Source organism: Pagrus major, chromosome 11 (genome assembly GCF_040436345.1).
Source record: "Pagrus major chromosome 11, Pma_NU_1.0".
In the NCBI taxonomy this organism is placed as follows: Eukaryota; Metazoa; Chordata; class Actinopteri; order Spariformes; family Sparidae; genus Pagrus; species Pagrus major.
The window spans coordinates 11704250-11719056 of NC_133225.1; the positions used below are offsets into that span (position 1 = coordinate 11704250).

At 41.0% G+C, this 14807-nt stretch overlaps 1 protein-coding gene across 1 annotated transcript in view; it reads left to right on the forward strand.

The window, feature by feature from the left end:
* hcn2b (hyperpolarization activated cyclic nucleotide-gated potassium channel 2b) overlaps nt 1-14807 on the forward strand; it is a 42271-nt gene that overhangs the window by 21556 nt on the left and 5908 nt on the right. The window contains exons 5-7 of the mRNA XM_073476752.1: nt 9650-9796; nt 10439-10679; nt 14399-14563. Of these exons, the coding sequence (XP_073332853.1) occupies nt 9650-9796; nt 10439-10679; nt 14399-14563 (553 nt within the window). The remainder of the gene's footprint in view (nt 1-9649; nt 9797-10438; nt 10680-14398; nt 14564-14807) is intronic.

A 14807-nucleotide genomic window follows, 5' to 3' on the forward strand; every position in this document is an offset into this window, starting at 1 on the left:
TTTTTTTTTTAAATACGCCTGCTAGCATCTTTGAAGCTCACTAATTAACATGAACTAATGTTATGTCTGACAAAATCAATGACAAGTTGTTTTAAGCTTATTCAAAGCTAAAATAATCCGCTCCTGGCTTCACAGACCTGAGAGTGGTATAAATGTTCTCGTCTAACTCTCTGGGAAGAGAGCGAATAAGCACATTTCGCAATATTGAACATTTCTTTTGATAAATCCAGCAGCAGCATCTCTTTTCAGTTTTTTTTTTTGTCCCGGTCACTCTGAATAATCCACACACCGTGCTGTTAACAGCTGTTATTGGACCTACCTTCTCTCCGAAAAAAATAATCCCTATGAAAACTGTGGACTGTGTGTTCTGTGGATTATCCGGAGTCACTGGGACACAAGAGATGAAACTGATGATAGTTTTTAATTTTGTTTTTCATTGGCATGAGAACCACCCCTGTATTATTTTACCAGTATCCAGGTGGCCCCTCTGTCGAAAACATGGCAAGACACCACAAGGAGACTCCATGAGGAAATTTAATCTACAGCGCTTGTCCTCTCCAACAATGTGGATGAGTTTATCACATTAGATATGAACGGAGAAGGTTTGCACATTTGATTCCAACATACTTTGATAGGAACAGCATCTGTTCCATTAGTTCGTTATTCACGGCTGCGGCTCGCCCATCCTCGGCCTGTCTGTCATCTCCATACGACGGCAGATCAAAGCTTTGTGTGTCTGCAGGCCAGAGAGGGGAGCACGCTCCTGCTTTATAAGGCCATGGTGTCAGCGGTGCTCTGTGTCTTGTTAGCATCCTCAGATCCTGGATGATGTGGAGATGTCTCATGCTATCTCTCACTCGTACGCATGTATGCAGACAGATACACATCAGAGTGATTGGTCAAGCTTTGTTGTTTAGTCGAAGCCTCTGGCTAATGTTTATAACAAAGGCTGATCGGGTTTACGTCTCTCTTCCTGTGTCATATGGCCTCAACATGTAGCTTTATTCTGTTTATGTTCTGGCTCCCGTGGCTCAGATGTGCGTCATGTTGGAGAATGAGATCATGTCGCTTTGTTTTCTAGGTCATGATATATTCGCCAGCATCCACGGTGTTGTTGAGTTTATAGCAGACTGACTCTCCTCTGGGAGGGACTGTGGTGGTGTTGAAAAAGTGATGAAGCTACTGTATGTATGTGTCAGAGTCATGAGCGTGGTGAAGGCAGCAGGCGATGGATACATTAACAATGGATCTGGGTTACTCCATCCATAATCACTGAGCGTGTGCATTGTATACACACAAACACACAGCAGGACCATTTTGTGTGACCCCAGACTCACCTTAGTGATCAAAGACAAAGACAAAGCTTATTTTAAAGGTTGATTTCAGTAAAAAATACCCCCCAAAAATGTATATTCTGTACAAAGGAAGTAAGTAGAAGTTTGTTTATAGTACTCACAATGAACTACTTTACGATTACCCAAAGTGACTGGGAGGACATGTTGTTTTCAACTTCTAAATGTCATTTTTAAATGCTTTTAAAAGAGTATTTTTGTAGTATGGGTTTGGGCTTAGTTTTAGCGCTGTGCCGACCTGTTTCCATTGTTATTGTGCCACATGTTGGTGGTGCAGGTATAAGTGTGTATGGTATGAGCCAGGGCGTGTTTGTTATGTGTTTTCATTGCAGTGAAGTGAAACGATTGAACTTTCTTTCAACCAATTTTTTTGTTATTGCAATTGATGAATTGTTCCAGGCGTCAGGAAACCCACCCTGAAATGAGTCAATCTTTCTTATCACATGGACTTTACTGACACATGGGATTTTAACCTGAGACCCTCCGACAGGACCCGAGCCTAACAGTGATTGTTCTTCTTCCATCTTTTAAATCCAGCCCTCAAAGTACACTCGTAGACTTGCTTTTATGCTTTTGATCTCACCAACTTTTAACCTTGCGTTGTTTTCCCATGCATTTTTTTTAAACTCTAATTTTATTTTCCTTTTGATCATGTTTTCAATTTTTATATCTTTGTTGGATTTTATGCTTTATTATTTTCTTTTTATCATTTCATTCTTGTCTTTATGCTTTCCCGTAATGACCTTTGAAAACAACAGTTGACTAAACAAAGTTCCTCATTTTTGCTGTCCTTATTAACCGCTGCACTGAAGATATATTATTGGTTCAGCCTGTGTTTGCCTGTTAATTAGCAGGCACAGAGCAAAAAAAAGTTATCAGCAGATTTTAGTGGAGTTTGTAGGAAAGCCAGATCACCATTTAAGGGGGATGTGCTTGGTGTTTGGCGAGGAACAGGGCTACTAAGCGGTCATTTATGAAACATTTGACATTTTGCCTCTTAACAAAGGCGTAAAGAAATACTTCCTGGTTCAAACAAACATCATCCAGTCGTCACCAAATTTGAAATGTATGTTTGGAAGAAGTTGCTATACAGTTTAACCTTAATTAGTTTGCAGATGGGCTGTTTTGACATTAATGCCAGAAGTCTAAAGGACGTGCTCTTGCAGCGAGCGCAGCTCCAAAAAGAAGACTCGAGAGAAAGGGCAAATGAGCTGCTGAGTCTATGCTGGAGTCTCTGTTCTGTGTCAGATGAGTGAAGTCGTACTTTGTCAGCGGTGTGACGTCTGCAGCAATCAGTTCCTGCTATCACTCTCATCCGCCTTTTCTTCCATGATGCACAGCAGTGAAATAATGAACTGAAGTGGCGACGCCCTGCTAGGCTGGACTAGGGCAACTCATCCAACATGCTGTCTCTATCCTGTCCCCCATGACTGTTTGTTCATCATTAACCAGTGAAGTGAACCGTGCTGCGCTGCCGTCCACGATAAGTCTCCCCATCAGATAACAGACTGGGGACAGAGTTATGGGTTGGAGCTCGCCTCTTTGACAAAAGACATTCTTTGTCTTAGATAGTGTAAATGCCAGCGACAGCACGGCCTCGTATTGACATAACGCAGAGTAAACAGTTAACATCACGCTCTGTGTTGAGACAGAAATGTCATAATAGCTCCGGCACTAAGCATCTTTTTTCAGTCTGCAGGCGACGGGCCACTGACCAAAGAGAGGTGTGGATTGCTGACTGTTGGTTCAAGAGTTAGACAAAGCATGCTGCTATTTTCTTCTGTTTTATCAGAATGGAAACAAGTTGTTTGGTGAGAGGGTTGTTTAGCCAGTCCAGGGACAGCAATATATATAGAAAGACACACAGTAAGTGTAAGATAAGAGCGGGAGATGTTAATGAGAAACACTGTAGAGGTGTGGTCCCCAACTGTTAACAATTATCCACACAGCTAAATGGTCAATGATTAAGTCTGTTCGGTCTCCACAATCAGAAAAAAATGAACCAGTGGTGGCAGTTAGCTTTCCTTTGTCATCTCCTCCTTGACTTTGAGGTGCCTGGTGCCCACGTCCCGTGTTTCTCCACACCACTCTTCCCATCTCCAGCCCTCCCCTGCTTCGTCCGTTCATTTGCCCTTGACTGTTGGGCAATACACCATCTGCCAGCGGACACCGCACATGGACAGAGGGCATTAGCCATTATGTAACTGCACTCCCCCTCCTCCTCCCCCAGCACTTCCTCCCCCTCAAGAGCAATAGAGCAGCGTGTCCCAATAGTAGTGAAAGGAGGGAGATGTGACCCCCGGGGACCTCCAGTGATGAGCACGGATCCACTGGGCCTTGACACATCAAACAGCTACTTCATAACCTGGACAATGACAACCTGACCTGGACTACCTGGGTGTCTGACACTTGGATTAAACACATCAGCTGGAGTTTGATGAAAAATAAAATTTAACTCTGAAAGCTCCAGAAATAGCAAATAAGAGGGCCTACAGGGTCCAAAGTTCCCGATTTCTCACTTTATGCACAATTTTGCACTATATGTTCATTTAGTTATGTGATTATAGGTTTACAGGTATAGGTGTACCTTAACAGAATAAATATCTTTATCTGTAGAAGAAAATCCAGGCCGCTGTATCTACATTTTCTCCTTTATGTTTGTTTTAAATATAAGAATAGAAATCCATTTTCCATCATCAGTGTACTTCAGAAAGAGAGCAAGTGTCTCTAATATTAGAAATTAATCTGCAAATCAGAATGAAATTAGCATACACGTTAAAAGACTTGCTGACTTACATCACACATTTTATAAAAATGGACACTTTCCTCGTCTCTTCTGAATGTTTTATCAGCGACTACGTGCCAACATCAACACACACACATTGGTAATGAAGTGGTGTGTGCACATTTGTGTGTTTATTTTTGTGGGTCTCCGTTCTTCACTCTTCAGGACGCTGATGAAGTCAACTTTTTATACACTCAAGACACACACACACACACACACACACACACACACAGACTTGTCACATCCTGAGCCCTGATGCTCAGTGACATGGCCCATTAATAGGAGGGCCAATTCAATTTCTCTCTTCCCTCTGTGGCAGCTTACAGTGACAGCCATGCATCATGCTCACAAGCCACAACCAGGGGCTTTATGTCCCATAAAAAACCTCTGTGCTGCCTCGCCCCCTCCCTTTTAACTAAGTCCACGGGCTGAGAGGAACAGATTGGATTCAAGAAATGTAATGCGTTTGTTAATTTTATACAAGAACTGCAGGAGGGTATAAGTCCTGTCTTATTTGCAACCCCCAGCCACAAAGTTTGATTTCATAAGGTCGACACTACTGTATTAATACAATTTTGCAGGACTACTTATTGTTGCGATAAGTGAAATTTGGAGAATAGATCTCTTTCTGAAAACCTGCCTCTTGGTAAAGAAAATATTCATTGTAGAAGTGTGTGTCTGGCTACAAAACAGTCCGTTCTCACTCCCAGCGTGTCAAATACAGCAGCCTGGTCAGTGGCCCTACAGGTTTGACGCTGTAGTTAACCCCTCTAGCGTCATTTCTGGTAGCTCCCCTCTGAGTCAGGGTTGGTTGGGGTAGTTGGGTGGGTCATATGCAGAACTTTCCCCCGGGTGACAGGGCTTTGCGTCCAATGTGTCAGCACTGAATTGTTTTTAAATTATGTTGCAGAAAAAAGTCAACTTACTTAGGTAGGTTACGTAGGTGATGTGACAAAAAGCAGTTTTCCGAAACATCACCAGATAGTTTTGTTGCCTAAACCAAACCAGATAGTTTTGTTTCCTAACGTTTGTTAGATAAGCTTTATTTTGAAAGTGTAACAGGATGTGCAAGTAGTTTTTGTAAGTGAAGCATCACAGTTCGAAGCTTAGGGCCACTGACAAAACTGTCGTATTTGATGAGTTGGAAGCGAGAATGTGTTACTAGAAACAGGGATTTGTTTATAGGCTCTATATCTTTAGGTATGTTTGCGAGTCAGAGCGTTGACTGACAATTTAGATGACACCCATCATCTGCCCCATTTTTATTCATAAAGCAACAAACATGGCCACATGGTAACACACCATGCATCATGCTTTACCAAAACATATTTCCCTTCACAGCAACCGTGTCTCACTTCAAATTTTGTGATCGAGAAGAGAGCAGATTGTTTTTTTGGAACATGAGGCCATTCCAGTCGCACTTCTCATCCCACTGACTTTGAGTGACATGGTCACTAATCTAAGTCTAAAGCTGAGAAAATCAGAAAGTCAATAAAACTCGACAAGCACATTTAAAGAAGAGAGGGAATGAGGGAGGGAAAGATGTCGCTTCAGTTTAATTGAGACGGCGAAAAGCTGAATGCTGAGGCAGGAAACACTTAATCGTCGCAACCCAGTTTATCCCCACGCTTGAGCGAATGATCTGGATTCTCTGAAAGTCGACTGCATCTTCGTTGTGACTGACACCGGCAAACGGGGAGGACTTTGACGAGTTTAAGTAAAACTTTACTTAGGTAAAACAATATGAAAAATATTCATATTGTTGTCGTCTGGATGATGTGTTTACTGTCAGGATGCGCAGGAAATCTGAAAAGATGGCTGACGATGACAACCTGTAAGGATCATTCATTTAGTGCTGCCACGGCTTTTCATGCTAAATGAACCATGGTCCCGAGGCAATTAGTTAAAACTGAATGAGACTGAGATTAAAATTTTACATAAGAAAGAAGAGGGTGCAGTAAATTGTTTTCACGGGTGTAATCTCATTACACGTTTCATTAAAGTAAGTGATCTGCTTTCATCACGTGTAAGGTCATGCTGTACTGAATGTATGTGTATGTAGTATTTATCTGTATACACAGTACATCACACTGGAGTATAAAAACAGGACAAATTACATTGCAATTCTTACATAAACCCAAGTTTTTCTCTTTCGGAAAAAACTCTCACTGCTTTATATTATGGAGAGAAAATCCTCCGGTGGAGAAACAAAATTAATGATGTCCTCCCATGACAGCCAGTATGTGCCGTATTAAGGACGCTGTGATTTGCCGTGTCACCCAATCCACTGAGGTCAAGCCTCCATTTTCTTCTCTAACCCATATGTCACCTTACAGTGTGACAAAATGTAATTTCCTGGACAGCGAGCCATCCTATCCCATGCATGTGTCATCGGCTGTTACAAGCAAGGTCATTGTCAGTGGCCTCGCTGGTCCTCCATACGTGGTGTGTCCTTATAAATCGTTACTGTCTGGTCCAGACTCACAGGCAGGAAGGTATCGGCACTCTAGATGATTAAAGAATTGGATTTCTTTTGTCACAGACATGTACAGTATGACAGAGTATATAATTTATCATTAGTCTGGTGAAAAGGCCTTCAGGTAATTTGTTGAATTAGTACAAAACATACTTTTGATCTCAAAATCTTATCTTATCAATTGATTTTTCAAATAATCCACCATATACTGTATAGGTCTATATGTATGTGGACTATTGATATACTCATGAAGTCATTAATTAACCCCTTGTGGACTGTATGGAGGTGTCTGCATTTTATTTCCCCTCTCATTCATTCAGGTTCAAATCAGTGACATGATAAATGTCAGATGAGCATGTGTCAGTCACTTTTCAGGGGCTGATGGTTAGCTAACTGATAATGGGAAAGATGTCATCGGTAAATATACTTAAGTAACACTGACCATTATTAATAAATGTTAAATGTAAAATTAATTAGACATAAGTTAGTAGTTATTTAACTGTTAACAAAAAGCCTGATGCATTTTAAAATCCTCCTCACTGTACACATAATCACAATGTCATCCATCGTGCTCTGTAACCGCAAAATCTTGCAGTTTCTCAACCCAAGCATGAAGTAGAACATAATCAAATCGTGTAAATGAGACATTATTACAATATAAATTATTATTTATTTTATTATTTTTTTCCCCTTGTGTGGCAGCAATATGCTTCCATACAAAATGCTTTTTTACCATTTATTAAGCAGCTATAAAGATTCATCATGTAAAGAAACATCACATACACATCACAGTAATGTTTCTAGATGAACTACACAGTTCATCATTTACAAGGTATTTTAAACATCAGTTGCAACCTAACAATAAACAGTTGTTGAATAAATGGATTTTAAAATCATTTGATTGTTTGTATACAGTCAATTAACCACTTACTGAACTTAAATCAACTAGAAAAGTGTTACGATTTCTTATTTTGTCATACTCAGTTTTTCGAACGTGTCATTCTTCAGCCGAGGTTAAAACAATGAAACCTGACAGCCGTGACAGCTCTCGCTTCAGAGGTTCAAGGCAGAAGAATTATAACACCGCTGATTAATACAGACGTCACAAAACCACAGGTACGCTGTAAACAACGGCGGCTTTGCTTGACAGGGTGCAATCAATTTATTTTTCACTGCCGGTAAGTGGCCCTGTAAGAATTCTAAGTGTCATTACCCGAGGCTGTCTGAGCAGTACTTAACTAACAATCACAGCGGAGCTCTGTGTTTGTGCTGCGTCTCGTTGTCCGTGGCGTTGGACAGGGGAGGTCCTCCCTTGAGCCTCTGTTTGAAATCTACTACTCATCCAATTGACAGTTTATTCCACAGTGGGGTGACTCACATTGCTTAACACACACAAACACACACGCTTGGGAGACCTTATGTAACATTTTCAAGGCGCCCCGACAACAGCGCCACGTGGATTCGTTGCACCTCTTGCACAGTATTGATCGATTGATTGAGTCTTAAAACAGCTTTTTCTGTCTTTGTCACAAAAAGCTGTTTCATTCATGTTTTTTCCTACTCACATGTTTGTGTACCAGCTCCTACATCTGTTTTTCATCTTTCTGCTGTTGATAAAACAGGAAGTGAACAGCTCTCCACTAAATGCAGGGGCATCTGTTATTGTGGCCACTTTTCCGCCCTCAGGCTGTTGTTGTGTGTATAAGTAAGGGTGTATTTTTCTGTTTACAGGAAGTTGTTGATGCGTGAAACCACATACAATGTCCCATCTTCCTGGTATAAATAAAACAAACCCAAAAGGCATTTGTGTACAGTGTATGTGCAATAATAGCCAGATTTATTCCCAGATTGACACAGTGCCATGCATTTGCACCTTGCAAGAGATGCTATACAGTAGATCGAGCGGCTGCTATTTCCACAGGGAATCCAGGCATGAAATGTGTTATGGAGCGTCATAATGATTTGAGAGAAGTGGACATTCAGGCTGCATTTCATGTAGATAAACATAACAGTGGTGATGGTGTGAATCACTTGGGTGATTTTTTTCCCCAGCCTCATAGTTGCGTATTTATCAATTCCAACATAAATAACAAGCAACTTCCTTTCTCAGAATAGTATCTCAAGTACACAAATGCCCCCTGGTTGGATTTAATTATGTACCTGTCACTGTGTCTTTCTTTTCTGGACAACAGATCTATATTTTTAATATATTTTTTCTCATTAAAACTGAAATACTGAACAATAACAGATGTGTTTTCCTACAGTCTGATAAAATCCAGCAATTTCAACGCCGAGTGTGAAAGAGAGATAATGACAGAGTACAACTGCACATTTGGAAAAAAGTGTTATGAAGCCTTTTCTGATTAAATCCGTCTAGTGATGTCACTCAGTTGCTAAATTGCAACTTAGTGACATCAGGCGCCATGTTTATAAAAGGAAGAAGGATGCATGGAATAACACATTAATGTGGAAAATTGGTGGAGCTGCCCTTTAAGATTTGCAGGAGCAAATGACCAGAGGAAAACTAAAATCTGAATAAAAACGGTCTATGTGGTGGAAAAACAAACAAACAAGAGTCTGCTGATGCTTTTTGTGCTGACCTTTAGTTCACAACATTTCATGTAGGATCATTTGTTATTAGTTGCTTCCCCCATCATTGTTAATAACTGATCATGCCTTTTGATGGGGGCATGCCAGAAAAGGTTTGAGAACCGCTCCTTTAAACTCAGTAAAGCGTGATGACTCCTCATGGGCTCAACACAGCTGTCATGTTTCCTTAACAGCTTCATCACAGCTTTTTGTCTCATAGCTACAAGGTATTAATGTGTCACAGGATCTCCACGTTTGCAGAGCTGCGTACGTCTCGGCAACACATCGATGATAAGACAGATTGAGAAGACGTCAATTAGGGAAGACGTTAGAAATGCGTGACACAGCTGCTGTAACTTCAGACAAACTTCTCAAACTTCCTCTCGTCACAATTAACAAAAGAGCTGCTGTTTTTTATTGATGCTTCTGCTTCTCTCCATCCTCCAGTACAAACAAGTGGAGCAGTACATGTCGTTCCACAAACTACCGGCCGACTTCCGACAGAAAATCCATGACTACTACGAGCACAGATACCAGGGCAAGATGTTTGATGAAGAGAGCATCCTGGAGGAGCTTAATGAGCCTCTGCGCGAGGTATGAAAACACACATGCATCCGACCAAATGTGTTCGTTCACCCGCAAATACACACAATCCTCAACTCTCCAATCGAGTAAGTGGACTGGAATAAATGCATTATAATGCTCAGCTATTTTATACTCACTTTCTAGGCAGTGCAGTCATCGGTTTGTCCCAGTTTTCACTCAGAAATGGCTAGATTTAACACAGAACAGATGGGTTTAGAGTGATTTTCACATAGTCTCTATGTTCCCACGCTAGAAAAAGTTGTTTTTATTGCTGCCAGCGGAAACTGTTTACTTCAGTTTACAGTAAACAAGGCCCTCTTGCTTCAAGGACAGCTTCAGGTAACAGAAAAAGAAGAGAAAAATAGGGAGAGTACCCAGTGGAGCTGTGCCAGGGTCCCTCAAGGTAGTTAAACAAGAGAAAAAAATGGTTGTTTGATCTGGAATTTTTTTTCATTATCTGGTTTTTAAAGTAAACAGTTATATTTTCCCTTGTTTGTGTTTACTTGAATCAATCATGGAATCACTAGTTTTAGTATTTGTTCTTTGATTCTGATGGAAACACAGACTGACAATGTTTAACATGCATGCCCAACAATCTTACAACATTCAATATAACATCACAATCCCACGTTCTTTCCTGTAACCGTTCAGGAAATCGTCAACTTCAACTGCCGTAAGCTGGTGGCCTCCATGCCACTGTTTGCCAATGCTGATCCCAACTTTGTGACGGCCATGCTGACCAAACTGAGATTCGAAGTCTTCCAGCCCAGAGACTATATCGTCAGAGAGGGCACCATCGGCAAGAAGATGTACTTCATCCAGCACGGGGTGGTCAGCGTCCTGACCAAAGGAAACATGGGCATGAAGCTGTTGGACGGCTCCTACTTTGGAGGTATGTCCTAGTCGACCTCACACCGTGTCCTAACTGCGTGTGAGCATCTGATGCGACGAGACGTCAGACGCACGACGTCCACACAGTAAACAAACCACATACCTATCAGATTGGAGAGTCGTAAAAATCACACATACTGTGGTATTATCACTGCCTTAAGCATATCGTATGTCTTTTACACTTCCCAGTAGAATCCACAGTGATATCACAGATGTGTGTCTACTGTTTAAACAAGAATCAGCAGGAAACAGCAGCCTGACATTTCACTCGGACTTCTTGTGCAGTCTTGCCTTACAGCCACTTCTGTCCCACTTTGCCAGGCTGTTGTTCCTCTGTGGCTGTTTAAAAACACACAGTGCCCCTGCTGCTATCGCCACCAATAAACCCACACAGACGGGCGTGTACACACTCACTCGCTCACTCGTGCAGTGATGGTTCGGGCTGCATTTTTAACATGGGGTGGGCCGCAGCAACAGATCAGAGTTCACGGGCAGTAATGTTGATGTGCCAGCAGCCCTGGGCGCTGCTGGAGTGGTACGGACACACGGCACACACACACACACATGCAATTAATAACAGCTAATTAGCACAGCCCGACAGTGATGATGGGGCCATTTGTAATGTCAAGCATAGAGCGTTCAGTCGTCTGTGCCGACAGCTCTGTCTTCACACACAGGTCCAGCAGTGGGACAACATGGTTTAAACACGACAGTGCGGAGCAGTGCAGAGTATGTGTGTGTAAAATCTGTCTATTAGTAAGTAGCAGGAAGTAGATGGTTATGTCAGGCGACTTTGCTCCATCTACTACTGTATTTCCTGCCTTTTACATGTCGTGGCCTGTACTGTTGGCAGTGGCACACATTTCTTATCAGTAAACTCCGGCTGGATCGGCTCCATTATTGTATTAAGACATTTAGGAAAAGACAGAGCTTTGTAAACAATTTTCCACGGCTGTAAAAAGCAGCTGAGTCTGCAGCTTAGCCTTTGGCCATGTTTTGCTGTCTGGCAAAACAATGCAGCCACAAACTTAACATTACTCAGCATTTGTTCATTAAATAACTTTTTGAGCCTAAATTGGGTTTGATGAAAATATTGGAAACTGAGTTTTGTACAGTCGAACGCTGCATGTGTCTGTGTTACTGCTGGTGTGACTGCTAATGCTTTCACAATATGTTCCCTCAAACTCACTTTTGGGTTTTGTAATTAAAATAATTTAGATTGAGAACAGATGGAGGGGATTATGTAGTTCACTGATTATCTGTGAAGTGGCAAGCATTTTCAGAATCTAGAGGATGAGTCTTAGGAAAAGAATGCGTTATATGAGTTTCCATGTGAACAAATCAGGCGGTAAACCTGAAAAAGAGAATTTTGGACATTATATTTTCTACTAATGAGAACAGGAAACTGAAACTGACGCAGTGCGTCTCAGGGTAAAGGAAATTACAGCAAAAATTCATTTTAGCCATCCTGTATTTCTCTATATTTTTTATAATATTTGAGGATGACAGTTGCCCTATCTACAAGCTCCGAGTGGATGCCCAGTGGTTTGAACAGCTTTTTAAGGCAGCCCCGGTGGTTTCATTAGTTATCCTCTCCCAGCGCTTCCCACTAATGATGCTTGCAATATGCAAATGGTTAGTGTTCTGTAAAACCAGGAAGATCCCGTGTGAGAATTTATGAAAAGACGTTTGGGGCAGTTTATGGATTCTGAGGGGAGTTTTTCCACAACTTTACAAAATAAGATTAATTTCTCAGACGGGACTGGACAAAACTTCGGTAAGAAGGAAAACTTAGAAACAAGTTACGAAAGTGTGTCTTTCTATGGACTGTGCTTTATATTCAGAATCACCAAATTCCTAGCGTCTACTAATCTACCGTGGATATATAAATGCTTTATCACACAGGCAGAAAAGGTGGTCATAGTCATGGTCACATTTAAATACTAAAAAGTCATTGTGTCCTGACTAAAAGTCTATGTATGTGTATGTGAATGTACTTACAGATGCATCTGTTGTATAGAGACAGTGTATGTGTTAATATGCAAGTGAAAACACTGAAATCGTCTGGTAGCTCTGGCCAAGATCCTGTCATTATGCTAATCTCACTTCAAAGAACTGTTGGAGATTTGGGATGAGATGAGATGATAATACCGCTCTTATGTCAGGACGGTAAATCTAAACCTAGAGCCAGCAGCCAGTTAGCTGAGCTTAGCATAAAGATTGGATAAAAGGTGGAAATGGCTAGCCTAGCTCTGTTCAAAGGTAAATTAATCTGCCGACCAACACCTCTAAAACTCGCTTAGTAAGATTTTACATCTTTTACACCAAAGTGTATTAATCAACATGTTGTAGACTTTTTCCATCGCTGTGAGGTGTCCAGACAACCAGCACAGATCCCAGGAAGTCACTTTTATCACTTTTTGTGCCGCTATTTCACTGCTTCCAGTCTTTGTGCTAAGCTAACCAGCTGCTGGCGGTAGCCTCAAGTGTAACGGACAGATGGGAGAGTGGAATCACATGGAGGTCTGAAACTGCCAGAAAAATTGAAATTACATTTTTTTTTATTAAAAGTGAAATAAATGAAGGCATTAATAAATGTATAAAATGTGACATAAAAATTCATTTCTGCTTTAATTTAATGCAAAGGGAAAAGATTGCAGCAATAAATATGTAGATTCATGTAAAAATTAATACATTAATAAATACAATGGAAAATTAAATGGGAAAGTAAATAAATAGTGGAATTAATACAAAGGTCAACAAATATTCAGAGGAATATCTATTTATCTCACATTACCTACACTTATTTTCAATACTAATTTTGGTGCATTTAATGACATATTATTTATTCATTGAGCTACTTATTTATTCATTCATTATTCTGATTTTGGCCGTTTCAGTCTTCCATCGCATCAATCTTCTCATCCAACTATCGGAAGCGATAAGAATCTCGTTTCCCAAAATGTCAAACTATTCCTCCAATGAACACTGCACACTTACTTATGCTTTTAATGATACGTGAAGGGTTGTGTGGGTTTGCTTTGTGCAGCGCCTCGTTTGCTGCTGGAGAGTCATGAACAGACGGGTTCCAGTCAGTTCCAGTATGCTGCCCCTTTGCATGCCCTTAATGGAGTCTTCTCGCGTTTTCGTTATTTTTCTCCCTTTCCCACAGAGAGTCAGGGGAGGTCGACCTTTAGGCAGGGGAAAAGGAGGGCATATGGTTGTCAAGACAACAGTCAGCCCCAGCCTGTAGAAGAAGAAGATACCAGGGGAAGGGAAGGGGAACAACTGAATATAATGAAGCTTAGTTGCACATCTCCAAATATAGTGTCCTTCCCTCACACAGCTGTCAGTGCTGTGCCAGTGCTGGAGGGAATACTCAGTTTTACTGTCAGTGGGTCATACTGAGTACACACAACAACTTCACGCATAAACCAGTTTCATTTTGATCACACATTTGCTCAAGGAAAATGTGTTGTACAGAATAAAATACACTGAAGGTTTGGACCAATACGTCTTGCAGTTACACATTCAGTTTCCTAAAATGATTTTCAGAGTGAACTCTTGACCTAATTTGGTATGAATTCCTCACTGCTAGTGTTGATGCATATGAAACAGCTGAGGCTAAAGAATATGATCTTCCTGACAACAAATGCCTTATTTTTACTATCACTGTCCGACACCCTGATATGTGTCTGGTCTATCTTTTCACCCCATCAGAAATCTGTCTGCTGACCCGTGGCAGACGGACGGCCAGTGTGCGAGCGGACACCTACTGTCGCCTGTACTCTCTCTCTGTGGACAATTTCAATGAGGTGCTGGAGGAGTATCCCATGATGAGGAGGGCCTTTGAGACGGTTGCCATAGACAGATTGGACAGGATAGGTAAGACGGCCATCTGCTTCAACAAGAACAACACCAGTTGCCTTTATTTGATGTTATTTCACAATGTTCATTCATTTATTCAACTTTAATTTCTACTTGAGGGATCATCGAATAGAAAACAGAGTAAAGCAAAAACAACAACAAAGAGATATGCTAACAAAGAAAGGCAAAACCAGAATTATCTTAAAAGAAAAAACTTTATGATTACAGAAGATAAATTAAGATCATTAAAATGTAAAATAAA